The 26,313-nt window shown below is 33.5% G+C and overlaps 2 protein-coding genes and 1 long non-coding RNA gene across 4 annotated transcripts; 2 read left to right on the top strand and 1 right to left on the bottom strand.

The window, feature by feature from the left end:
- The first annotated feature begins 13,554 nt into the window (after positions 1-13,554).
- On the top strand, positions 13,555-16,288 carry LOC149033076 (uncharacterized). Its single transcript, XR_016176067.1, has 3 exons — positions 13,555-13,670; positions 13,995-14,121; positions 15,454-16,288. It is a non-coding gene; the product is annotated as an uncharacterized LOC149033076 (long non-coding RNA).
- A 6,953-nt stretch (positions 16,289-23,241) lies between these two features.
- On the top strand, positions 23,242-25,412 carry OXA1L (OXA1L mitochondrial inner membrane protein). Its single transcript, XM_015335712.2, has 8 exons — positions 23,242-23,409; positions 23,490-23,736; positions 23,815-23,994; positions 24,079-24,222; positions 24,305-24,390; positions 24,538-24,804; positions 24,895-25,057; positions 25,144-25,412. Exons 1-8 carry the CDS (start codon positions 23,350-23,352, stop codon positions 25,299-25,301), a joined length of 1,305 nt encoding a protein of 434 aa, XP_015191198.1. The 5' UTR covers positions 23,242-23,349; the 3' UTR covers positions 25,302-25,412.
- On the bottom strand, positions 25,073-26,310 carry galla-2 (MIP18 family protein galla-2). Of its 2 annotated transcripts, XM_015335715.2 has the most exons (4): positions 26,033-26,310; positions 25,842-25,921; positions 25,493-25,773; positions 25,073-25,275 (listed from the first exon to the last, which is right to left on the bottom strand). In XM_015335715.2, the coding sequence occupies exons 1-3, from the start codon at positions 26,160-26,162 to the stop codon at positions 25,501-25,503; spliced, it is 483 nt and encodes a 160-aa protein (XP_015191201.1). In that variant the 5' UTR covers positions 26,163-26,310; the 3' UTR covers positions 25,073-25,275; positions 25,493-25,500. The 2 variants fall into 2 exon arrangements, with proteins under 2 accessions (XP_015191201.1, XP_015191200.1); XM_015335714.2 differs by lacking the exon at positions 25,073-25,275 and having other exon boundaries at positions 25,408-25,773.
- Between the last annotated feature and the right edge of the window lie 3 nt (positions 26,311-26,313).

Below are 26,313 nucleotides of genomic sequence, written 5' to 3'. Positions count from 1 at the left end.
ACTTCACCGCCATTGCACGGATGAACGCAATGCTTCCGCCGATATAACCAAGTAAAGGGCCTCCTTCTTTCTCTCTTTTCTCCCTTCTCTCCTGGTCGCCCTTGACGCTTAAGATAAGACTCCTCGTTCGATTCGATTGCGCTGTTTGCCCCAGCGGAAGCTGCCGGACACCACAACCATCACCACTACCACTACCACTACCACCACCACCACGACCTCGGCACCAACGGCAGATGGCTGCCAAGAAAAGGGTGACAGAGGCACGCGTTATTCGTGTATATTCCATTGGGCAAGAAAACCTACACCGTGCACTTTTTCTTTAAACTACGAGTCCAACCGGTGGACCTACCACCGGTTTTAAAACCAACTAACTCTTTCCATTTCCATGACTCGACAATTTTATTCGACGTTTACTTTAAGATCGAAAATTTAGATGGTTGTTTTTGCTTTTTTACATTGATTGTTAATTAAACGATACGATTATTATTCCAAATTCGTTGATATTGTTGGATTCTACAAGAGATAACATTAATTAATGCCCAAATTTTGCACTCGATCAAATACTTTTGACATTTTTTTTATTTGTTAAACGTTTAATTTATACGGTTTGAAATGCTATTGATTCGAATTGATAAGTTCAATTTATCAAATGAAATGTTATCGAACATTTGTTTCTACTTTCTATACGTATCATCTTACGTATAATCCTATTCGTCGTTGTATCTATTTTTTTTTATTTCTTATTTCATACACCTCTCCCATTCCAAGAAACTTCTGTCCTCGACGTTTTCGTCCTCGTCGTTGTGGTTTGGTAAAATAAAAATAAAGAACCACGACTGTCTTGCTTGCGGTCCTCGACGATTCGCCCATTTTATCGAACGATTTTAAAATGGCCGGAATTTCAAAGAGACTTGGGAAAGAGAGTACTTTTATAAACCTTTCTATTTTGATCGATCTTAACCATGAGACAATATTATATTCTCAGAATATATTCATGAATCTTTTATATAACCGCCAATGAATTTTCATCAGGAATATCGATATACTTTTTATGAGAATTAAAACAAAACCAAAAGAAATGAGGGAAAAGACGTTAAAGGTAGTATCGTAGTCGTTGTTGGCTTTCGCGACTTTCACTGGTGGAAAATAAAAAAGGAAAAGAAAAAGAAAAAAAAAATGTCGAAAAGATGGAAACATCTGCTGTGAATGGAGGCGCTAAGATCGGGCCGTCCTGTCACCGGTTGTGTCTCCTTTAGGAAACTAAGATGGCGTCCCTAGAGAGAGAGAGAGAGAGAGAGAGAGATGATGGTTAGCAAAACGATGTCGGTCGATATAAAAACGATATCTATAAAAACGAGAAAGCGAAAGATGGCAGGTTGAGTAGACGGTATTGGTAAGAGTAGGTTGTAGTAGTAGTAGTAAGTAGATATACGCGAGAGTATTATAGTTTTATCGAAAGGGGCTCGATTGATCCGTCGGAAATCGAAGAGAATGATAGGAGGGAGGAAGAGAGGGTTCGGTATCCATGGAATTTGGGTTAGGTTTCTTCGCTGTAGGAGTTTCTTCACGAGTCGTTTCAAGGAGAGTTACGAGAAGAATCTTGACACCCGGTATAAAACGGCCTATGTAGATGCATATTATACGATGGCATGCATCCCTTTCTATGGCTTAGTTCCGATGCCAGTTCGCGAGTTTATGATAATGATAGTAGTCTTTGCGCGAGTAGCTACGTAGGTAGAGTAGCCGTTCGCGGGTATCTTCGATGTCTCGACATTGCGATAGGGTTCTTGAAGAAAAGGGAAAGAAGTGTAGTAGTAGTAGTAGTAGTTGTTGTACTTCTTGGTTGTGCTACTACTCCTTGGTACGAGAGAAAAGGGTCGACGGGATGGCTCGGAGCAGATGCTGTTGCATATGGAGAACAGAAAAGGAAGGAAAGATGGCCGCGGGTACCACGGCATTGTCTACCACGGACTCCGTTGTAAATAATGTCTCTCCTCCATGGCGGCTTTAGCAGAAGGTTGGAGAGAGAGAGTTGGCAAAGTGTACGACGACGGTCTGGTTGGCCCTTACCTCTCTTTCTCTTATCCACTCTTCTTATTCACTTGTTTTCTACCTTTTTCGTTCTCCCGATTTCCATCTCTTTTTCTCCTCTTTCCAGAGAACCTGTCGCGCATAAACTGATTCGGAACCCGATGTCCCCTCGCACGGAACTCCCATTGGCTATCAGAGTCACGCCGCTCGCTTTGTTTCCTTTGTCCCCACGAATCCACCCTTCGCCATCCACGACCGTCGTTTCTTCTTCTTCTTCTTTCTTTCTTCTCCCCCTCATCCTCCTCCCTCTTTTCCTTTTTCTCTCCACCCGTCGAATATTTCGCAATAGTTGCGTGGCATCGGTTTGTGGGGAACGTAAATCCTAACGTGGAACTGCGATAATCGGACACAGGGAAAGAGAGGAAAGAAACTTGTCGGTGAGTTATCGATAGGATTTGCCACAAGTTTGCGATATATATCAAACTCACGAATTCTCTCCCCCTTTTTTTTTGAACGAGTTACTCGCAGCCACCACGGCTGCCCATCGACTTTCATATAAGCAAACAACCCCACTGCGGTACAAATTTTTCAATGAATCTACATCAGGGTCCAAGAATCCAATTCGAAATAGGATTCACCATGATTGAAAAAAATTCAACGAGTTCGAATGCATTACTGCATAGACATAGCCATAGCCATAGCATAGCATAGCATAGCATAGCATAGCATAACATCTTGAATTGCATAGAATGCAATTTTATTTAACATACCAGCACGAATTCGATTTCCAAGAGATACCAACCATGAACGAGAGGAGCTTTTTGGCGGATCCACCCTGTACATATACGAGAGTTTCCTATCTTCCTAACCGTAGGCACGTCGAGAGGTAGGAGGTTCAGAGGATGGGAAGAAAGAAGAAGAGGGGGAGGAGAAGGTGGTGTGCAGTGCGAGTTCACGTTTCGCGGTCTTTTTTCTTGGATTATCCGAGCAGCGCATCGCTTATTCGTGTATCGACCTTTTTCGTCGTTTTGGCCCTTTTCTCACTGGGGGCGCAGGGAGGATTCTTTGTTTGCGACGGTTTCTCTCCAGGAAGAGAGAAAGAGAGGGAAAGGGAGTCAAGGGTTAGAGAGAGAGAGAGGATAGTAGCCATTGTGGCACGATCCGGACAAAGGTCGCTATAGCGACGGGAATTCAAAGGACCTAAAGAATGGCGGCCGATGCAAATTGAATTTCTTTTCTTTTACCCTCTCTCGCGACATTATTCCTTCTCTCTCTCTCTCTCTCTCTCTTTCTCTCCCTTTCTCTTTCTTTTTCTCTTTATCTTTCTCGTGCGCTTATTTCGCGATCGCTTTCACAGTGTACAGGGAAAAGCGTCAAAGTAGAGACTTACTTACGTGGCTAAGAAGAAAAAGGTAGAACAGTCTCTTTTTCAACCCTCTATATAATTGCCCTTTATATAAAAGAAAAAGAGAGAGAGAATTTAGGCCGAGTAAAGATTTTTCGTTCGTACGATCCTTACCATTTGGATCTAACAGACGGTAAAGGAAAAGAAGAAGAAAGAATGTAAGACGATTCTCGCGAGAGACGAAATCTTTCTTTCGACTTTTTTACAGAATAAAGAGAGAGAGAGAGAGAGAGAAAGAAATAAATAAAAAAGAAAAGAAGGACAGAAAGGGACGAACGAGCTTACTATCGCTAAATCCGGAATGTCCTGAAAGAAATTTCGTCAATTGGAATCTTCTCGTAGGAGGCACCATTTACCTTCAAGTTAATTCGCTATCGCGCCTGTCGAACGTTCCCTGACAGCACTCGAGAGATTTACTTCCGATCGGTTGATAAGACGGCAGTGACCGTGTCCCCCGTGTCTACAGGGTGTTTTTCAACCAACGCCAAGTTCAACTTCAACCGAGCTCCTACTCCTCCACCTTCTCCTTTTACTCTCACACGCGTCTCACGAATGTAAGAGAATGATGCTGAGAAAGTTACTAGTATAAAACATCAAAATATACATAGTTTCTCATATTAAATGTTTCTTATCTCATTTTTCTAACTAAATTATTGTCACAATACTTGTAAATTTTCACTTTTTCATTTTTGATTTATCAAATAGATTTTTAATCTTTAAAAGGATAAATTAAATATACCAATTCATTTTCTTTCTAATTCTGTATCGTTTGGAGTTGATAAATCATTTAATACTTATTTTTATATATATATCTATTATCTAATATAATTATCCATTTAATTTATTTATCTATTTATCTAATAAACATACTTAGAATACGGGATAGTTTTTATCGCGATTATTTTGTATTTTGTATTGCTAATTTAAAGATTTATTATATATAGGTATCTAAGTTCTATAAGTTTTCAATAGATGGCCCTGTATTACAATTTAATTATTTCAGATTTACATATGACATAACTAACCTTACTTTTTATATTTTTTTCCTGTATTATTATTTTATGTAATTTTATTCTAATTATGGTATTATCATGTGTGTTTCGCGAATTAATTTTATCCACGTTTAAATATTAGGAGGGAAGAGAGAGAGGGTTGGAGGTCAGAAACAACGACGAGTAGTAGCCGGTCCCATCGCTAATTTCATCCCGCCTCCGACCCTTTATCCCTTTCCTTGGCGATGTTTAGAAAGGAGAACAGTAGGTAATAAGAGGGAGAGAGCAAAAAAAAAAAGGAGAGGAGTGGGGCTGAGGGAAGATTCGTTGTAGACTGCCGGTGTAGCTACGAGTTGTCTTGGGCCCAAAAGTTTTGGGTCCTCTTAAACGCGCTATAACTCAATCGTACGATGAGCTACGAGCCACGCCCACAACACGCCTTTTCCTATAACTTTAAGACTTTCCCTTAGAGGATGCCGAAATAAAAGGAAAAGGAAGAGAGAAAATAAAAAAAGAAACAAAATGAAAATAAGAAAATATACATGGTTTTTTTTTGTTTTTTTTTTCTTTTTTTTTTTTAGTAGGTTTTATAAGAAAAATCGAGAATACATTGGACACATAGAATTCGAAAGTTACGAGACTCGATAGATGATAGTAAGTATCCCAACGTTCTAGTATATTTTTTGAGAAAAGAAAAAAATAAAAAATAAATAAACGATCCAATATATTTTGAAACTTTGTAGGACACGTTCTAAGAGCCACCTGTACGATGTCGTTTATCTATCAAAAGAAATGATGATAGTGAAAAAGAGAGAGAGAGAGAGAGAAATTCTTGCCAGCCCATCAAAAAACGAAAATAAAAATCCAATTTAAATTCCGCGCCATAAGTTTCATATCTCTTTATTTTTTCTTATTTTTTTCTTATTTTTTCTTTTTTTTCTTTTTTTTTAAACTTAGACTAAGATTAACCAAAATTTGAAGCTTCCTTTTACGCGAACGATACTAATTTCATTTATACTTTAAATTGTGTCGTCTGTATAATAGAACAAACATACTATTACAATAAGAATGTTGTAGTACTCTCGAGAATAGAAACTTTGAATTAGCCATATATCCTTAAACTATTTCTTTCTCTCTCTCTCTCTCTCTCTGTCTTTCTTTTTTATCTTTCTGCCTTTGTTTCTTTCTTATTTGTGAACTTTCTTCGTTCTCAACGACTTCAATCATAGACTTCGTTATGGCTTTACGATTGCGTTAATTTCGAACATTGGCACAAGAAAAAAAAATGTCACGTCATTCTAAAACTTACTTTATGAGTGGAGATATTTCAAGTTAGTCATAACTTACGTCGCTACATTCTGACGGAGGCACTCGTGCGTTGCACGTTACTAAGAAGAACGCGATACGGGCTCTCCATGAATCATAGAACAACGTTGTTTCTCCTAGGATGTGAACTTAATACGAACTTGAACAATTTTTCATAGTTTTCAACAAATTTCTCATTGTTTCTAAAAGAACATTGAATTGATTTATTCATAGTTTATTTTACAACTAACAATAACTACGAAATAATTGAAACTTTAATTCAATTATATTTTTGATATAATAATATATGAGAAATAAATAATCTAAAAATAGTAATAGTAATAATAATAAATCAATTTTCGTAGTATATTTTTCTTCGAATTATCTTTTACTAATATATTATATATTTATATTATATATATAATTAATAATAAATTAAATAATAATATTTTATACTAATATATTATATATAATATTGTAATATTATATTATATTGTACATTAATTTTATATAATAATAATTATATAATATTATTATATTATATATATATTATTATTTTATATATTTATAATATTTTTATTCTTGTTCTTACATTAATATCAAATTTCCTATCATCCTTTACAACACACCATAGTGTGTCATAACAAATTAAAATTATCTACTCGATACTTCAACTTTATATTTTTTATCTACCATAAAATAATAATAATATTAATTAATATAGATCAATATTCTCTTATGATATTCTTCTTAAAATATCTTCGGGAAGTATTATAATAAACAGATAAGGAAATACGAGAGAGAAATCGAGTGTGAGCCATAAAGTCGAGTAGGGTCTCACCTTCTCTTCCACCCACCAAACGTCGAGAGTATCGAAACCTCCTCCACCTCCTTCTCTTCCTTCTTCTCCTCCTCCTCCTTCTCCTCTCTTTCTTCTTCTTCTTCTTCTTCTTTCTACCGTATCGAAAGCTTTCGCGAAAGGGTCAGGGAGTTTACTTCGATGCCGCATCGTGATATATACCCGTCGGTCGGTGTAGCCGCAAATGCGAAAGAGAAAAGGACCATGAGAAGGATGAAACGAAGAAGAAGAAGAAGAAGAAGAAGAAGAAGAAGAAGAGGAAGAAGAAGAGGAAGAAGAAAGAGAAAGAAAAAAAGAAAGAGAATGAACGCGAGTATTGGTCTGTTAGAAAAGAAAGACAGAAAAAGACAGAATAAAAGAAAGAAAGAAAGAGAGAGAGAAAGAAAGGGTGGAAAAGGGAGAGGGGCAAAAAGGGCTCAGGCTCGCACGGGCGTAGGTTTGTTTTAACAAGGCATTTAAAGCGTACTCGGTAAACATTCGAGGAGAAATATTGGTTGTTTATGGCGCGGTGATTTATCACCTCGCGCGCGCGCGAACGCGCGCCCGCTCATACACGAAACACACACACACACTTATACAAACTCATCGAAGGGATATAGAGAAGAAGAACTAAAAAAGATGAAGAATAAAAAATCAGTTGAGGGAATGAGACGAGTTGAAAATAAGTTCGGTTGTGGTTAGTTTTGGTGTGAGAAGGATAGAGTCACGGGGTCCTGCCCTTAGGGACCCTTTCAACGCGCCACGTTTTAGCGCCGCTTAGAAGGAAGAAAAGCAAAATCTTTCAGCCACCACCTTCTTCTTCTTCTTCTTCTTCTTCTTCTCATTCTCTTCTTCATCTTCTTCTTCCTTTGGATCGTTTCTTTTCTTTCTTTCTTTCTTTCTTTCTTTCTTTCTTTCTTTCTTTCTTTCTTTCTTGTTCAGGATTTACCATCACACTAATACTAACACTAACAATACCACTACAACTACCCCACCACTACAATCATCTCACTACAACCACCCTTTTCTTTACTAAACCTTCTTTCATTCTCATCGAACGTCGCGAATAAATTAAACCGGCGCGATAATGAAATCGCTTTATTATTTAAACGATTCCGAAGACACGACGAACCAACGTTCATCTTTTAAGTTTATTTTCTTCTTCCTTTTTTTTTTTGCGAATATATTCGACTTCTATCGTAAATCAATTTTCTCTCTCATTTTATGATTATTTATTGCTTAAGGGAAAACAAAAAAAAATTAGGGAGACATGATAAAGGGATAAGAAGAAATCGGATTGGATGAAATTTTCATAGTACTTTTTTTCTTTTTCTTTTTACATTTGTGTGTGTGTGTGTGTGTTTTTTTTTTGGAATGATCGAAAGATGCATTTAAACGAAGATGGTAACTAATATATTCAGGAACTCGAGCTTTTCGAATATTTGCATAAAATATCTTTGGAGATAATGACGTTGAACGAGACACAGAAAGAAAGAGAGAGATAGATAAACGAGTATTTATATGTCATCTGATCAGGTTCCGACAATCTATTACCTTTCCACCACTGATTGGCTCTTTACCATTGAATCGCGAGAAACAACTTGGAATCGAAACTCGCGAGCGATGCGTTTCACGTGTTACCGAATTACTCTCTTTAACTTCTATCGAAAATAATTATTATTAATAATTTATTTTAATAATTAAATCATTATTATTATGGCATTATGAGGAACTCGAAAGTTCATAGCTGCATTGAAAATAATTACGTTCTTTAATAACTATTAATAAAAATTTTTTAAAAAGTGTATACAATATGTGTGTATGTTTTTTTATAAGATTTCAATTTTTATTTTTTATTTAATATTTTTTTTATATTTTTTTATTTACCAAAAAACAACGATGATAATTAAGTACTTACGAATTCTTTCTTTAAATAAAAAAAAATTAATAAATAAATGAGTTTAAAAATCCCAAGAAGAATTGAAATAGTCGACATTCTTTATTATTCCTACCTGGTGAAATAATGTGAAAAAGGAAAGAGAGGAAGTGATTTTTGCGATCGATGCTCATTAGTCGAAAAATCTTTCGAAAGATTCTTTCATCTTTGAATGAAGAACTTTAAAAGTAGATCGGAAGAAGCTGGTGAAATATCACCTTCAAAATTCTCCCTTCACGTGGTTTCTGCGAAAGGGAATTGGGGAGGAAGGAAACATATGTGATTGAGAGAGAATAAGAGTGAGAGAGAAAGAGAGAGAGAGAGAGAGAGAGAGAGAAATAGACGTGCCTTCAGAAGGAGGACCGAAAAATTCAAGAAGCTATTAAAAAGAATCTCTCATGGCGGTGCTACCGTGGAAGATTTAATCTTTGCTTCTCTCGGCTACCGTACCTCGACCCTTTTTCTCTTTCTCTCTATCCGTTTATATATCTATCTTTTTTCTTTCTTCGAAGATTAGGGAGTGAGAGGACCGAAGGCGATGACGGACCGTGAGTAAACTTTGCCAAAGTGAAATTCACGATAGGAGGTCTTCCCCGTCGGCAAATCCCTCTTTTTTTCTTTTTTTTTTTCAAAATCATTAGTTTTGAAAACGATTGGACAATACCGTTATCACATCGGTGGTAAAAGTTAGTAAAAATTTTTCTCAGGAATCTTCGGAATTGGATGACTCGTCGTTAAGAATCGGGGGGAACCCCCGTTAAGAATCGGTTGTATATTCTTACGACTGGAACGCACCAGCGGATGTTTTCTAAACTATTCGAACTTTCTTTTACCAACGGCCCATTCTTAATCTTCATTAGTTCGTTTAAGATTTGCATACCAGTGGCTCGTTTCTTTTAATCTGATCGTATCTCGCGACAACGGTTGAAGGATCGTGAGCTTTGTGTCCAAAGTCCCTATAGCTGTTATTATATTATCTTTGATCCCTAATCCCGATTTAGTGAGTCTGTCAAAAATATTAATCTACTAACTTGTCTTTAAGGTATTTTTATTGGTAGAATAATATTATACTATATCTATATATACTTGTGTAATATTAGATAACAAAATTTATTTCTATAATAAAGCCATTTGATATTTAAACAACGATAACATTATATCATAATTGCATGCCTCCACTCATGGTAATATCATAAGAATAATTTCTATAAAATGAAATACCAAAGTACGTTCAACTTTGATAGAGAACGTTGATAAAAGTACCTAGGAGGGGTATATACATTGAACCGAATGAAAAAGTTATTGTTTTAAGAACAGTGATGGTAGCGGTGCGAGTTCGGCGTTCCCTCGGTGAAAGTTCTGCATATACACGGTCCCCGGTTATTAGGCCCACCCAATCAGCGCTTAATCGTGACCTAACCTCGAGCGCGCGCGCTACGAACCAAGGTAAAGGTAGTATAACATACATACGTGTAAAGGTAGAGAGTAAAAGAGAGGAAAAAGGGTCTCGGGAAGGTCAAGCTTAGCCCTGAGACTTAGTGGCGAGCACGGCGAGGTTCTCCCTTATCGCGGTCTCCCTTCGTCCGGGTGGCCTACTCGGCCTTAATTGCGGGCCCGTATCACGATCCAATATGGCCGCCCACTGCGAGTATTAGACCCTATAGCGCGCGGTTCACGTCGACGGCCGTTTTATGGTAGAAATACTTCATGCTATTCACTTATCATACATCGCCCTTCATATTTATCCAAGGACACGAGTAGGGTGATGTGACCAACACCTGTCATACTGTCACTAGAAAATAATATCTATGAACAAATTTTTCCTACTTTATCGTGCATTTATTTTTCCTCCCCGTATTTTTATAAATCGTAGAAATTATTTATAATACTTTTTCTGTTGAATTTTTGTACCTGCTATTTTCGAATATATTTCGACGTTCTTTTTGCATCTTTCTTTCTTTTTATTTTTTTATTTTTTTTTTAATGTTTTTTTATTTCTGACAAGGACGTCTCGCGAGTCTATCGAATTCTGAGAGTAGGTAGCACAGCTTCCGTTTTTCATTTATCACTCGAACGAGACTCATCTTTCTCTCTTCCACCGATAAAGCGTTGAAAAATGATTCTTATCTCTTTCGGCTGGCTCTCTCGTAGCACGTTATTCATTTTACATTTCTTTCACTATCGGACATCTGTTGGTGTAGCGAGTGTCTCAATCGAAGTCGGTGTGTCCCAAAGGAAAGAGAGAAAGAAAAAAAGAAAGAAAGAAAGAGAGAAAGAGAGAGAGAGAAAGACATGAACAAGTTAACGAGTTTCTTCTTTGACCGTCTTTTCGTTGGAAGTAGTTGCGCGCATGCGCGTTAACAGGACCCGTTACTTTTCCCGATCGGTAGCACCGATCCTCCCTTCTTCGTCCTCGCCCTTTACCCATCCCTCTGTTCACACAGGTAGCAACCATTAGTCTCGCATATTCCAGATGGTGATCCGACGTAAGCATTTTCCTTTTGGTAGATGACTACGACGACGACGACTACGTGTCACCATCTACGACATCCTTATCATTCGCATGATTAATTAATCACGATTATAACATTATCGCTATTTTCTTACACTCGTTCGTTTCCTCTTATTCGAACGTTTTAATATATCCTTCCCGTATACATTTCCATAACCTGTCGAGGATTTCTGATATTATCTTCGAATATTCATAAGACTCGTGCGCAGACAAATTACATTTGACGACAGACGAAAGTGAAACAATTTTGTTAGAAATTTTTATTCATATGTTACTCTCGTTTAATCAAATTTATTTTCAACAAACAAACACACACACACAAATATTTATCACGTGCTGAACAACACTAATAAAACAAAAATCATATATCAATCTGATTGGTTATTTCTTTCAAAGTACATGTTTATCTATACACACACACACATACACATAAACAAGTTCGAGTAATAATCGAAAAGCACTTACTCCTTTCGACGAACACTCATCCTCTCGACAGGGTGAATACTTTTAAATGTCTACTACCGGTAGCGATGAAACAACAACAACATTTCTTCTCATGAATGAAGCACGCGAACAACGTGCTGATGATATTCCCCAAGTGATTACTGGCAAAAGCATCAAACTCCGTTTCAAATCTTCTTTCCCATTCGAGGAAGTCTCGAGACAGGTCGAACTGTCATCGAGAGTGTTCATCATCTTAGTAGTGGAGAGTAGGCAGACAGTTCATTATCCGGTAGTCACGAGTATGACGATGAACAACGATGAGCAGCAGCTATTTTCTTCCTCTCACCATTGGAGCGGCACCACTGATCATTTCAACAATATACCTCTCTCAAGTTTATTTTTCATTCCTTTTATTTTTGTTAACACATAATACGTGTACACGATTGAATCCATTCGAGTATCGGTCACGAAGAGTTAAAGTATCAAGATCAACAAAATGAATAAGGAAAGAGAATAAGAAAGAGAGAGAGAGAGATAGAGTGAGAAGGTGAGAGAGGGAGGAATAGAAAGAGAAGAAGGGTGAGACAAAGAACTCTTCTTGAAAAATTGAATATAAGAGAGAGAGAGAGAGAGAGAGAGAAGATCCACTAGGAGAAAGAAAGAAAGAAAGAAAGAATAAGAGAGCGAGTAAGATGAGAGTATGCGTGTGACAAAGAGAAAGAGAGTGAGAGAGGAGAGCCGGGCGCAGCTGCAATTTCGCGTGCTGCACGCATGTCGAATAGCCAAGAGGGGCGATCAAGGCAAACGCACCCTGGAGGACTGGGCGACGAGAACAAACTAGCCTCCGAGCATTGGTGGCCGCGCGTTCAGTTCGCTTCTCGGCCGGCTCTCCAAGCCGAAGAGAAGTCGCCCGGTTATGGCTACGCCAGAAGAGAGGCGGTTAACGAGTCTAATTAGCGACGAAAACGAAAACGAGTTTGACCCTTTTTTCCCTCTTTCTCTCTTTCTCTTCCCCCGCGTCTGTCTGCATCTCTCTTTCTCTCTCTCTCTCTTCCCTTCATTCTCATCGGTCCTTCTTCTGTTATTCTTCCTCTTCTTCTTCTTCTTTTACTTCTTCTTCTTCTTCTTCTTCTTATTCTTCACCCTCGTCGTCCTTCTCGTCGTTGTTGTCCTTCTCGTCTTCGTTCTACGATGTTCAAGTGTTCCTCCCTTTTTCTCCCTTCTTCTTCTTCATCCTCGCTTGTGCATCCTCTTCTCACTAACGTACATATCACACAGGGACTACCAATCCAAGCTAACAACCAACCAATCGACCTACCAACCGACCTACTCCTTTTCTATCTCACTCACTCATTCTTACTTTCTTTCTTATTCCCTTGTTTTCGTTTCTCATTTACTTCCTTTTTTTCTCGCGAGTTAAAGAAATCAGGTCAGTAGGACATGAATGCACCACTAACCAAACCAACCAACCAACCAACCAACCAACCAATCAACCAACCACTACTACCCGTGGTCTCGAGCAAGTTTTCATTTGCGTGCTACCAACGATTACCAAACTTTAAACGTCAGATACAAAAGTGAGAATATACGTTTTTGTAAATACTTTTTGCTTTTCGAAGCTGCGATCCTTATTGAAAGTAACAGTAAGAAAGAGAAAATAAAAAAAGAAAAGAGAAAGAGAGAGAGAGAAAAAAAGAAGATTCTTGAGAGCGGAAGAAGATGAGAGTGGCCATTAATTAAGACGAGGATAACGACCTTTTGGCTTCGTTAACATGCCCCGTGGGCGGTGTCCTAAGACGAGTTCCAAAAAGACTTATTCTCCATACCAACAGCAGCAAACTTTTCTGAACATTCGGACCCAATGGTCCCAACGAACGACTTATGCTAAGAAGAATTTTTCTTTCTCTTCCGACCTTTCAAGAATTATTACCTATCACGCCCGAAATAGAGTCATGCTTTTTAAGGAAACATCGATTTGTTTTTTAACTCGTAAAAGATCATCGACGAATTCTTTTCTTTTCTTTTTCTTCTCCCCACGTTCGTGTGAGAACATTCTTCCTTTCCTTTTTTTTTTTTCGTATCATTTCATTTTCATTTATTTTTTCGGAGGGGGGGGGGGGTAATTTTTGTTCATGCAACGAAAGAAAATCGTCACGGTTGTCAAATGTTAGATGTATCATTGATAAATGAATGGATTATCTTTTTAAGTAGGTATATAATTTAATTACATTTTAACAATCAAGCAAATTAATTTCAATCGTTTACTCTAACCTACAAGAAATAACTTAGAACCATAGGGGTTGTGGGATTTCTATTAAACGATACAACATAAAACGTGTTATTATATTTTAGTATGTTTTCTAAGTGGTGAAAAAGTTAATCACACTTTAACTAATAGTCATTTGATTTATGTGATGAGTAAAGAAAATTGAAAGGCCCCTTTTAACAAACTGAAATTGAATGAACTAATAATTTGATCAAAGAATTCAAGAAAAAGTCATGTGAAAATGATTGTTTTTTTTTATTTTTAGATAAACCAGTATTGGTAAACCAAAAAGTATTGAAATGAAAAAGTTATCCAATACCAATACAATAACAATAACAATAACAATAACAACGACGAGGACGAGGACGAGGACGAGGACTAAGACGACGCAGGTAAAAGCGGACGCGTTCACGATTCTAATCGAGATCCTGTTGGCGAGTATTTTTTTATACTACCGTACGGCTTGATTGAGCTTCGGTGAAAAGCATTCAATTTATACGGGGATATCTTGATCGGAGGGCGAGCGAAGAATGTACCTTCATTAAGGTGGGTTCGACGAACACGGTTTCGCTTTCGCTCCAAACCGTCCAATAATCAAATTTTTTCCTCGAAATCTACGAGGGCCCCACGAGGGGGCCCTATACTAAAATAACTCGAAAACGTTAAAAACTTTAACGAAACCTTCACAGGATTCACCACCAACTTAATCGGATTATGTAATCTCATTCAATCCTCGTGAAATAATAATAATTATTATTATTATTAGTTAGGATCGATTGATAAACGATCATTTGATCTAATCATATTAATATTTAAACGAAATAAATGTAATTTTTAATAATAATAATTATTATTATCGATTAACTCATTGACTGGCATCCACATATTTAGAGCGTGTTACCTTAAATCTTTAAAAATATAATATTATTAAGTATTTAAGTATTTATTATTAGGTATTTAAATATTATAATATTATTTTAAAATATAATAATATGAAGTTACTGATATAATATTGTAATGGTATTTACAGTAATTGATAATTAATGTTTTTTACACCATATAAATATTTGATTCAACTTTTTAAATAATTCTTAAGGCAAATAACCATTTGTAATTAATCCACAATTGCAGCACACACTACGAGATATTATCTCGTAGTGCTCGTTAATTATATTAACATTTAGATAAATTATTAATATTTATTTTCTACTACGAATTTAAGGTCATTGATCTGAGAATGATAAAAAAATATATATATATAAAAAAACGTTAAATTAAGAAATATCGTAAATACGTATTATAATTGATTATCAATTTTCAAGTTTACCGATGTATAGATAAATTTATTTACTTACGTTCCAACTGTAAGAGAGAATTTCGATTTAGTCGATAAGTTTGAACGGATCTTAATGAACGCGTTTAATATACCGACGTTTGTTTTTCCGAGTTGGAATCGTTTAAAAGCCGAAGCACAAACACAAACACACATACAAACAAACATACATACAAAAGATTCTGGTGTCTCGCGTGGAGTCCTCTCGTTTTATGCAGTTTATCACTTCTTTGCTCTCTTATGCATGGAATTTGAGTAGATAATGTTATTTTTTTTATTTTTATTTTTATTTTTATTTATTTATATATATATATTTTGCATAATTTCTTTTTTTTTGTTTTGTTTTTATTTTTTTTTTTTTATTTCTTATTATTCGAATATCTGACCGTAGGAGAAAGAGATAACCGGTTCCCATTCGAACGTAACTATATAAAATTATTGCGAGCAACGATATCGTTGTGTCTTGTATTCGACGTTCGACGTCCGACAAGGGGCAAAGTAAAAGAACCAACTGCTGCACCGGCGGCCGATTATTACGTCTTAATTTAGGATATACCACGTTGAAAATGTGAGGACAGGTTTCGTCGAGTTTTAAATGAAAACGTTCACAAAAAAGAGGAATGACGTTTCGAGATAAGGTATTTAAACATGACCATATTCATATAATAATAATAATAATAATAATAATATTAATAATATTAATAATAATCATCATCACAATCGTAATCATAACTTCCAAAATAATAATAATAATATTATAATAAACTTTTCAAAAAGAAATAAAATTCTTATCACTGACCTAAGTTTCATCTTCATACTAAATCATCATTAAATCTTTGCAATATTATTCTTTGATCTAACTAATGTCATCGATTTTATTATCAAATAAGGAAACAGTGTACTAAATATATGAAGATAAAAATTAAAACAGAGATAGAAACAAAAACAAAAAATTAAACTTTACAAAAAAACAAATAAGATTCTTATCACTGACCTAAGTTTCATCTCCATACTAAATCATCGTTATCATATTAAATCATATTAAATCTTGGCAATACTATTCTTTGATCTAACTAATGTCATCGTTTTGATATCAAATAAGGAAACAGTGTACTAAATATATGAAGATAAAAATTAAAACAGAGATAGAAACAAAAACAAATAATTAAACTTTACGAAAGAACAAATAAGATTCACATCACTGACCTAAGTTTCATCTTCACACACATCATATTAAATCTTTGTATAATATTTTTCTACTATCTACCTAACATCATTGTTTTAGTATTAAATAAACAGTGTACTAAGTATATGAAGGTAATAATTAAAACAGAGATAGAAACAAAAACAAAAAATTAAACCTTACAAGAAAAGCAAATAAGATTCTTATCACTGACCTAAGTTTCATCTTCACACACACACACACACACACACATCATATAATATTTGTCTACAATCTACCTAAAGTCATCGTTTTGGTATCAAATAAGGAAGACAAGTACTACGTATATGAAGGTAAGAAGTAAAACAGAGAGAAAAAAAAGAACACAAAAAGAGAAAAGAAAGAAAAAAAGGAGAGAGAGAAAATCTCTGAGGTCCGTTAGCCGGTCCGCTCGCGTCCGGCTAACAAGTCGACCCTGTGGCCCCTCGAGGGTGGTCGGCCCCGGGAGGTCTCCCCGATCACGTGTCCGGTATCGGCTACTCGGACACGCCCGCGGTTCGTCATCCCATCATCTCTTCGTTCGAGCCTTCGGACACGAGCGCGAGAGTTCATTCTGATAGAATGAGAAAGACAACAAGATTCAAACAAAATAAAAGAGAAAGAGAAAGAGAATAATCTTGTCGCTTGTTGTTGGTTTGCTTGCTTACTCGTTCACCCGTATGACTCTGGCAAAGAGAGCAGTTGAGTGGTAAGGAGAACTCAGGTGAGGGAGAGGAGAGGAGAGTATGTACTATCCTAACAGAGGATCCTCCGAGATAGGATAATGTTCCGTTCTTTCGAAGGATGGATCCAAGCCACGGCATGCCCTTCAGCCACCCATGAAGAGAACGAGAGTCAGAAAGAGAGAGAGATAGAGGACGCGTTCAGTCTCTGAGGTTCGTGCTGCTGTCCTCGGAAGTCCTCTCGAGTTCCTATCTGATGCGCGAATTGACTCTCTCTCTCTTGTCTTAAAGTACCTTCTTCTTCCCCCCTCTCCTTCACCTTTTTTCACCTCTTCTTCTTCTTCTTCCTTCTTTTTCTTTAAAGGTAATCTTTCCTAGCTGCTTATTCTTCTTCATTCCTCTTTATTTTCAATCTCTTATAACTTGATCGGACGTTTCTGATTAATTATACCATATTCTCTTTTCGGATTATAATATTAGGATGACCGGAAAGTAATGTCGTTATTATGCATGTCAATTTTTATATTATAATCATTTTCTATGCAATTATACATATGTTAACACATTCGCGACCGCTGACGGGAATTCACGTCTTTTCAAGTTCTATTCCTAGTTGCCGCTGACGTGATTCACGTCATTTTAAATTGTACAAATTTATATTTAATTATTTCAATATAATATTTAAAAATAATTATATTTTATTATTTAAATATAAATTTAATTAATTCGTTATTTTTGCCTGTACCCATCCAGTATTAAAAAAGGAAAAAATATGCCAGCCACGAATGTGTTAATTGTCATTTCACGTGACTGACGTGCAATACACCGAAATATCATTGTCATTGGAGACCTGTGCCTGATTCCTGATAAGGGTTAAAATACTAACGAGTTATTATAAATCAAAAGTTGACACTAAGTTTAAGCATAAATTACGTGATATCTCATTTTTTGTTGTATTCTTGTTTTACACTTGTAGCACAACTTTCAAAATAAACGAATTTTGACTGACAACGTTTAACAAAAATTCTGACCTTGATAATCCATAAGATTCTATGATAAAGTTGTCATACATGATTGTATTAACAAATGAAATCTTTGAAAAAGAAGTATGACACCCATAAACATTGTTTTATATATGCATCTAAACAATAGAAGGATAAATTTACGAGTCAATTAAAAGAACAGTAGTCGAGATCGAGACTCTTGGTTGAAAAGGTTGAAAAAGATTGTATCCCACAACAATATAGTGATCATCGGCTTTAGATTTATTCTCTTGTTCTATTAAGAGAATCGAGAGAAAAAAAAAAAATCATGACGTTTCCCACGTGATCCATCGAAACGAAACAAAACTACTACTGCTGCTGCTGCTGCTGCTGCTGCTGCTTCTACCAACCTACCTATCACCTCTCTTCCTCCTAGAACTCCACCCCCACCTTCTACTTATTATTCTCTTTCTCTCTTTCTCTCTTGAAAAGAAGAAAGAAATAAAAAAAATCCCATCCACGGAAGGCGAGTTGAGTTCTCATTTCTCATTGTTTCGAAGTACAATAATACTACTCCCGACAATTCGAACTATACCAGGACAAGTGTGTGAAAAAACTCGACAAGAAGAGGACTTTCGATGAGTGGTGGGGGTAGGGTAGATAGAAACAGGAGAGGGTGGAAACACCAACTGAAAAAATCGGTTCCTATATATATATATATGCGTACCAACATTTGTACAAAGCCATTCGCTAAACACACAAACAGGCGTATTGCAATAATGGATGCCCCCAGTACGGAGTGCGTGTTGTACAAATACGATATCGGGTATAAGGGTGGGGTAAGGGGGTACAAGCCGGTGGCATGCCGCGGCCACGTGACCCCTTCAAAGGACTCGCGAACATAACGAACACCCCCAACGGTGCGTGTAGCCCCCCCATAGAGAGAAGCCACGCGTTACGTCCTCGTGTCTTACACCAGTTAGCGGGGTAACTTACAAACCTACCGCTAATGCGACCAGGAATAGGATTTTTTTCTTTTGTTTTTTGTTTTTTACTATACCTTTCAAGTTGGTACCACCCTGTTTTTCTATCAAAAAAAAAAAACTTTTTACGCTATTTGTCGTAATATAGGATTACAAATATATTTGCACATTTTATTTTCATTTTATTAACTAAGATCTTTCGAAAATGTTGTAAGTTTGATTAATATAATTAAAATATTTTTACAAGAAAGGGATACAAAATTTTAATGACTTTAGTATATATACAGGGTATTACTTAAGAACTCACTAACTACAAATTGTGGACAAATCGATGAGAGGATTATGTACTTCTAAAAGGGACTTCATGAAAAGGGCCACGTTCGTAATGTCAAATGATGCCAATTTATTACCCATCGTGACACGTGTCGATCTAAACCTCGCGCTTATAATAGTCTCGGAATCGCGTGAACACCCTCCTATAGTTCTCGCTATTTCCTATATACAATAGAAATAGCTAGGTTTATGCTGACGATGAGCATATACAGTTAGTGAGTTCGAATATATCATCGCATTTCGCGTCATTCGTCATTGATATTATTTCTTGACTTCTTTTCACACACAAGTGACACACAATGTCACACAAGTTTCATTGCACATTATTCTTTTGTACAAAATATATTTTTCTTATAAAAATACAAATAATGAGAGAAAGTAATGTATCAGGATTGAATATAATGTTTCTGGTAACGTTGATAATAATAAAATACTAGTATTTCTAAAAGTACTTCCTGTATTTTTACTTTCACCCTATCGTAGAAACGACAAACAAGAGGAAAAGGTATATGTAAACATTACTTCCACTGGGATCTCTTTGTATTCTTGTAAATAAATGACCATGAATTGGTTTGATGTGCGAAAAGCGCATATGCGTTTGACAGCAAGACTTACGTTGATTGTCACCGAATTAGAGTGACAAGGACATCAAGTCAAAGTGTTGGGTTATATTTTTACTAAACGATAATGATAACGATTGAAATATTTCATAATGAATATATATATTAATTATTATATAATAATAATATATAAATTAATATAACATAAAATATTAATTTAATATATTATATATTAATATTAGAATTAAGTATATTATCAAGGGGAACGAACATGTAGGGAGGGCCTTCGGGGTAAACACCCTAAAGGGGTATACCTGAAAAATAAACTTCTTCTTCTATTATATATTAATATTATTATAATATTAATATATAATATTATACAATATTTATATTATTATTATATAATATTATAATTATAATAAATAATATTTTAGTAATTATACAAATTAGTATTAGTAATTATAATAAATAATATATTATAATAAAATATAAAATATTATATTAATATTATATAATATATTAAATATAATATAATATATTATATTTAATATAATAATATATTATATAATATATAATATATTAATTATTATTATTAATATAATTAAATTAAATTATATACATATATATATATATATATATATATATATATATATATATATATATATATATATTACATAATAATAAGATTAAAATGATTCGAATGATGAATGCACATCTACAATTATATTGATTCAGTAATTAAAAGTATTATCTAGGATTATTATCTAGGATTTATTAATTATTTTAATAAATAAGAGAAATTGAATTGTGTAGTTACCTCAACCCTTTCACCTATGCCAATATATTGTCGGTGAGTATACCTGCTGTTATACGAGCAGTTGAAACATGAACGTTCATTTCAATACAAATCAATCATCAAATTTATTATTCATTGAACGTTCATATTTATTTTACTATCGATAGAACGTAACATTTAATACTTTGTTACTAGTTATATAAATCATTGATTTCTTATTCAATTTGTATTGAAAAAAAAAATGAATGAATGTAAAATTTGTACAATTATTTCAAAATATCAATGAAAAAGTTCTGAAAGCGATAATTTTCTTTTTTTTACCGAGGGTAGATTGCTAACCTTTCCCTCGAACCCTCCTCCTTTATCTGGGCTTGGGACCAGCTAGATATTATCTAGGTATCTAGATAATAACTAGGCGGAGTTAATTTTATTAATAATCAAAATAATTCACATTCGATCTTATTTAAGATTTAATTGAAAATCAATAATAGGTGATTTATGAATAAAACGGTAACTCAAAATCATTTCGAAAATATCTACGAAACATTTGATCAATGATTTTTCTAATGTGCGTATCATAAAATAAAATCATTCAATGATTTTCTATTATAAAATTGTTCAACGATTTAAAATCTTCTTAAAATAAAATCATTCAATGATTTAATACAATAATATTCATCAACGACATGTGTGATATGTCTACGATAAGATTTGTCAACGATTTAGAGTCTTCTTAAAATAAAACATGACGATTAAAAAAAAATAATAATAAAATCCTATTACCGCAACCGATCAAACAAGGATCAAGAATAAATTAAAAAAAAAAAAAAACAACCTAACAAAGCATTAAATAATTTTTAAGAATAACTTTAAGCTTGTTTTCGAGGTTAGGTATTAATTCACCTTGTCGTGTTAGCGCAGAGGACCAAAGAAGAAGAAGAAGAAGAAGAAAAAGAAGCGTCCAGTTATCGAATTATATCGAGACGATGAAAAAAAAAAAGGAACAAAACCGAAAGAGAAAGAAAAAGAAAGAAAAAGAAATAATAATAATAATAATAATAATAATAAAAAAATAAATAAATAAAGAAGAAGACCGAGACTGACTGACTGACTGACAGGCATTACCGAAGCACAGTGGTTAAAAGGGCTGAGATGAAGGGAAATTGGAGAAGGAGGAGGAGGAAAAGAGGAGGGGAGGGAGAAGGAGGGTTTTCGGACAATGCGAATCTGTAATTATAAGCGGCCCGTCTTCTGATTTTCCTTTTTATACGTTTTTTTTTCTTTTTCTTTTTTTTTCTTTTTTTTTTTTTTTCATTGTAAAATCTCTTGCAGGCAGGTATTATCACCTTAAATCAACAACGCCGCTTCTCTAATAAGAGTAAAAGAGAAAGAATGAGAGTAAAGGTGAAAAAGAGAGAGAGAGAGATAGAGATAGAGATAGAGAGGGATGGAAAGAGAAAAAAAATATAAGAGAATAAAGGGAGTGAGAAAAGAGTGAGGGGGAGTTACACGTTCAGGAAAAGAAGAGAGAGAAACTGTAGAAGCAGAAAAGAAGGTACGAGAGGGTACTTTAATAGTAGGTCTCGCTTAATGACCCACGTCCCAAAGCCTAAACTGAATGTCATTGCAGTAGATTCGATCACGTGACTCTTCTTCGCCCAATTACAAACTACTACTACTACCACCAATGGCGTAATCTTCATCAATTTTCAATTCAATTTTTGTCTCTCTGTGAAATATTTAATACATATTTTATTCTTTTTTTAACACATTGTATTATGCAATACACGTTTTACGAGATATTTCGTTTTTCTTTATATATTATGTATTATTTTTTATATTGAAAATATTTTATATTTATAAAATATTTAAATGTAATTAAATATTACAATATTTTTAATATTTTATGTTATAAATATTTTATATTTATTATATTATGCAATACACGTTTTACGAGATATTCCGTTTTTTTATATTATTATTTTTTATAATTATAATATTTTACATTTATAAAATATTTAAATATAATTAAATATTACAATATTTTTAATAATTTATTTTATAAATATTTTATATTTTATATTTAATTACAAATTATATTAGATTTGATTAAAAAGAACTAATATACATATTAATATAGTTATACTTGTTTTTTTTATAATATAACAATTTAACAAGTTTAATATAAATAATTTTAATAAAACTAAACATTTAGCAATTAAGTAAAATTAAATTAACAAATGAAAGATTAAAATGTAATATTCATTGATGTAAAATTATGTCATTAACATTCAACTAAAGATTTTGAAATGATGTACACAACAACCCCCTATATATTTTTCTACTTTTTTTTTTTTAAATTATACAAATTAATTATACTCTAAATAGTTGAATACCGTTAAAAAAAAAAAGTTTATATTAATTTAAATGTTAATTAACAAATAAAATCATAGAATTTCCTCTTACGGTAAAACGGTAAGATATCAAAAAAATGCACAAGTGGCGTCATCCAACGACGAAATATCGTATCACGGTAGAATGGTAAGATATCCAAAAAAAATGAACAAGTGGCGTCATCCAACGACGAAACTTGGTATCACGTTCTCAAACACGCTACCGCTAATAACACATGAATGATGAAAATACAAATACATGATTTGTATTTGATAGGATAAAAAAGTATGAAAAAAAGTATTCTTTTTTTTAACTATACCAAATTGAATTAATATAAAATAAACTAAAAAAAAAATGTTGCGAATCTCTGTGAATAATTGTTGCAGATCGATATTAAAGTTAAACACTGTACAGGTAAAGATCTGTACTTTTTTTATCAAAATATTATAGGTTAAGAATGATAATTATTTCATTGTTAAACTTTGTTCTTACAGTATAATACTACATGCAGATCAATTCACCTTGTACGAAGAACTAGACATACAATTTCAAAAGATGTATGTCATTTTGATTCGAATCGTTCTAAATCTCACATTTTAAATGCCTTTTTTGTACGTTATGCAAGTACAAACGAAACAGTTGTAAATAATGTGAAACAAGAACCAGAATTAATTCGAATTGATTGGACGAATCATGCGACTAACAACAACACTAAAGTGGATGAATTATTTGAAATACCAGGTAATTGATAATATATTATATAAATGATTTCAAACTTGATTTATATCTTCATACATTCATTCATTCATTCATTTTTAGATATACCACCTATGCCTGTAGAAGAGGTTGTTGAAGTTGTTCAAAAAATACATCCTAATGGCGAAATAGCATTTTCAAGTTTAGGATTAGGTGGATACAGTCCTATTGGTCTTCTTCAAAGTTCATTAGAATGGATGCATATTCATTTGGATTTACCTTGGTGGGGTACAATAGTTTTAGGTAAATTAACAAATCATTCTCCACTCTCTTCTTCTATACTTAATTTTCTTTGAAATTAAAACCAAAAAAAATTAATATTTTCAGGAACTGTAATTGTTAGAACATGCATGTTTCCTTTGGTAATAAAATCACAAAGATATGCAGCCCTAATGAGTATATATTATCCTCAAATTACCAAATTGCAAGAAAAATTGTCAGAGGCAAGACTGAGCGGAGATCACTATAATAGTACGCGAACTGAAATTAATAATTAATTAATTAGATTGAAAAAATAATTATAGAAATAATTTTGTATTTTTCCTTTTTTTAGGTGCTTTATATGCGAATGAATTATATCAATACATGAAAGATAAAGGATTGGGTCCTTGGAAATCTATGGGTCCTATGCTTGTACAGGTATAATATAGTTGATAATTGTAAAAAGTTATTCTAGTATCATTCAAATTACAAGATTTTATATATGTAATAATATTTATTCTTTTCAATGAGATAAAAATTAGAAAATGAAACAAACTTACTTTAATTTATGATGATATTTCCTAGGGTCCTTTATTTCTCTGTTTTGTCTTGGGCTTAAGAAGAATGGCCGATTTACCAGTCCAAAGTCTTCAAACTGGTGGTCTGTGGTGGTTTACAGACTTGACTGCAGTAGATCCTTATTATATATTACCTATAATAACATCCGTTACATTAGCCATTACCATTGAAGTTGGAACAGATACAGCAGCAGCTTCGTCAATGGGATCATTGAGATATGTTTTGCGTGCTATACCATTAATTTCATTACCTTTTGCAACACAATTTTCTTCTGTAAGTATTTTCTAATATTATATACTTTATCAAATACTTTTTTTAATCATTTTATAAATAACAATCCATTTAATTGGTATCTAATTGCAGGCTGTATTAGTTTACTGGGTGATGTCCAACTTTTATTCTTTAATTCAAACTTCTATGTTAAGAACTAAATATATGAGGAAAGTGTTTAATTTGCCAGAGATAGTAAAACACAAACCTAATGATATAATTGCAAGGAAAGGATTTATTAAAGGAGTTAAAGAATGTAAGTAGTAATGTGTTTTACTAGTTAGTAATATATATCATCTATTGAAATTTAATTTTAACTATATTTTGTATATGTTCTATCAGCTTGGCAAAATATGAGTATAACAAAGCAGATTGCTGACAGAGACAACGCAGATGCGGTCCAATTTAACAGAGCTGGAAGGGGTCCCATAATTAAAACATATTCATATGATCCAACTAAGCAAAAGTTACAACCTAAAATAATGACTAAAAGTAAATAAATAAATAAATAATATTTCACTTATTGAAATAATTGTTGTAAAAATTTAGAAAAACTTGAGTATTATTTATATATATATAATCTTATTTATAAATAGTCATTAAAAATCCAAGTATTCATTTTATTTATACATTCTCAATTAACGCTAACTTATTTATTTAATATCTCAAAAAATATAATCTCAAAACGTACTATTATTTTTAATATTTAAGATCGGAAACACATTGATTAATAACTTCAACTATATGTGAATTTTCAAGTGCAGCAGCTACTCGTTCCTTATCCGCTAATTGTTTATTAAGTGATTCTTCTGATACATGAGTACCAGGAGTTATCTGTACAGAAACTTTAAATCTAGGCGGTAAGGCTCTTAATAATTGTACTCTTATCGTAAGGCCAATTATAGTTGCCATACTACAATGAGGTATCGTTGGTGTAAATTTAACATCAATTGTATTTTCTGCATCGTTAACCTACAAAATTATGATCTTACAATTATTTCAGAAAAATAAATAATAACAGTGTATAATTATTGACTTACCTTTATAAGATTTTCTTCAACAACGTGTAATTCTTCTAACGTTAAAGGATGTTCAGGATCATTGATATTTCTGATAATATCTACAATAGAACTTAATTAAACTAAATTGTCAATAAACTTTTCATATAACAAATAATAATAATAATAATAATAATAATAATAATAATAATAATAATAATAATAATAATAACCAAAAACTTCTCTTTCATCAAATGCATCAACGATATCTTCGTCTTTCTCAGCAGCCGTGATTTGTCTATCCTCTACTTTTTTATATAATTTTGGATTAATATTTTCTAAATTCTCCATCATCATCGTCATTACGTAAATATATCAATGACAATAAAAAATAAACATTTCCAGAACAAACATACACTTACACTGATAGATCAAGTTATCGGTTACATATTATGTTAAATAATTTTTAAATTTAAGGTTATGTATCATCAGTCTTGTGGCGCCCTCATATACT

This window comes from Polistes dominula, unplaced genomic scaffold (assembly GCF_049000335.1).
Source record: "Polistes dominula isolate Pdom_NZ unplaced genomic scaffold, Pdom_raw_medaka contig_79, whole genome shotgun sequence".
Lineage (NCBI taxonomy): Eukaryota > Metazoa > Arthropoda > Insecta > Hymenoptera > Vespidae > Polistes > Polistes dominula.
Note: the sequence above shows the minus strand (reverse complement) of the source record. Positions and strands in the feature narration are given on the sequence as shown.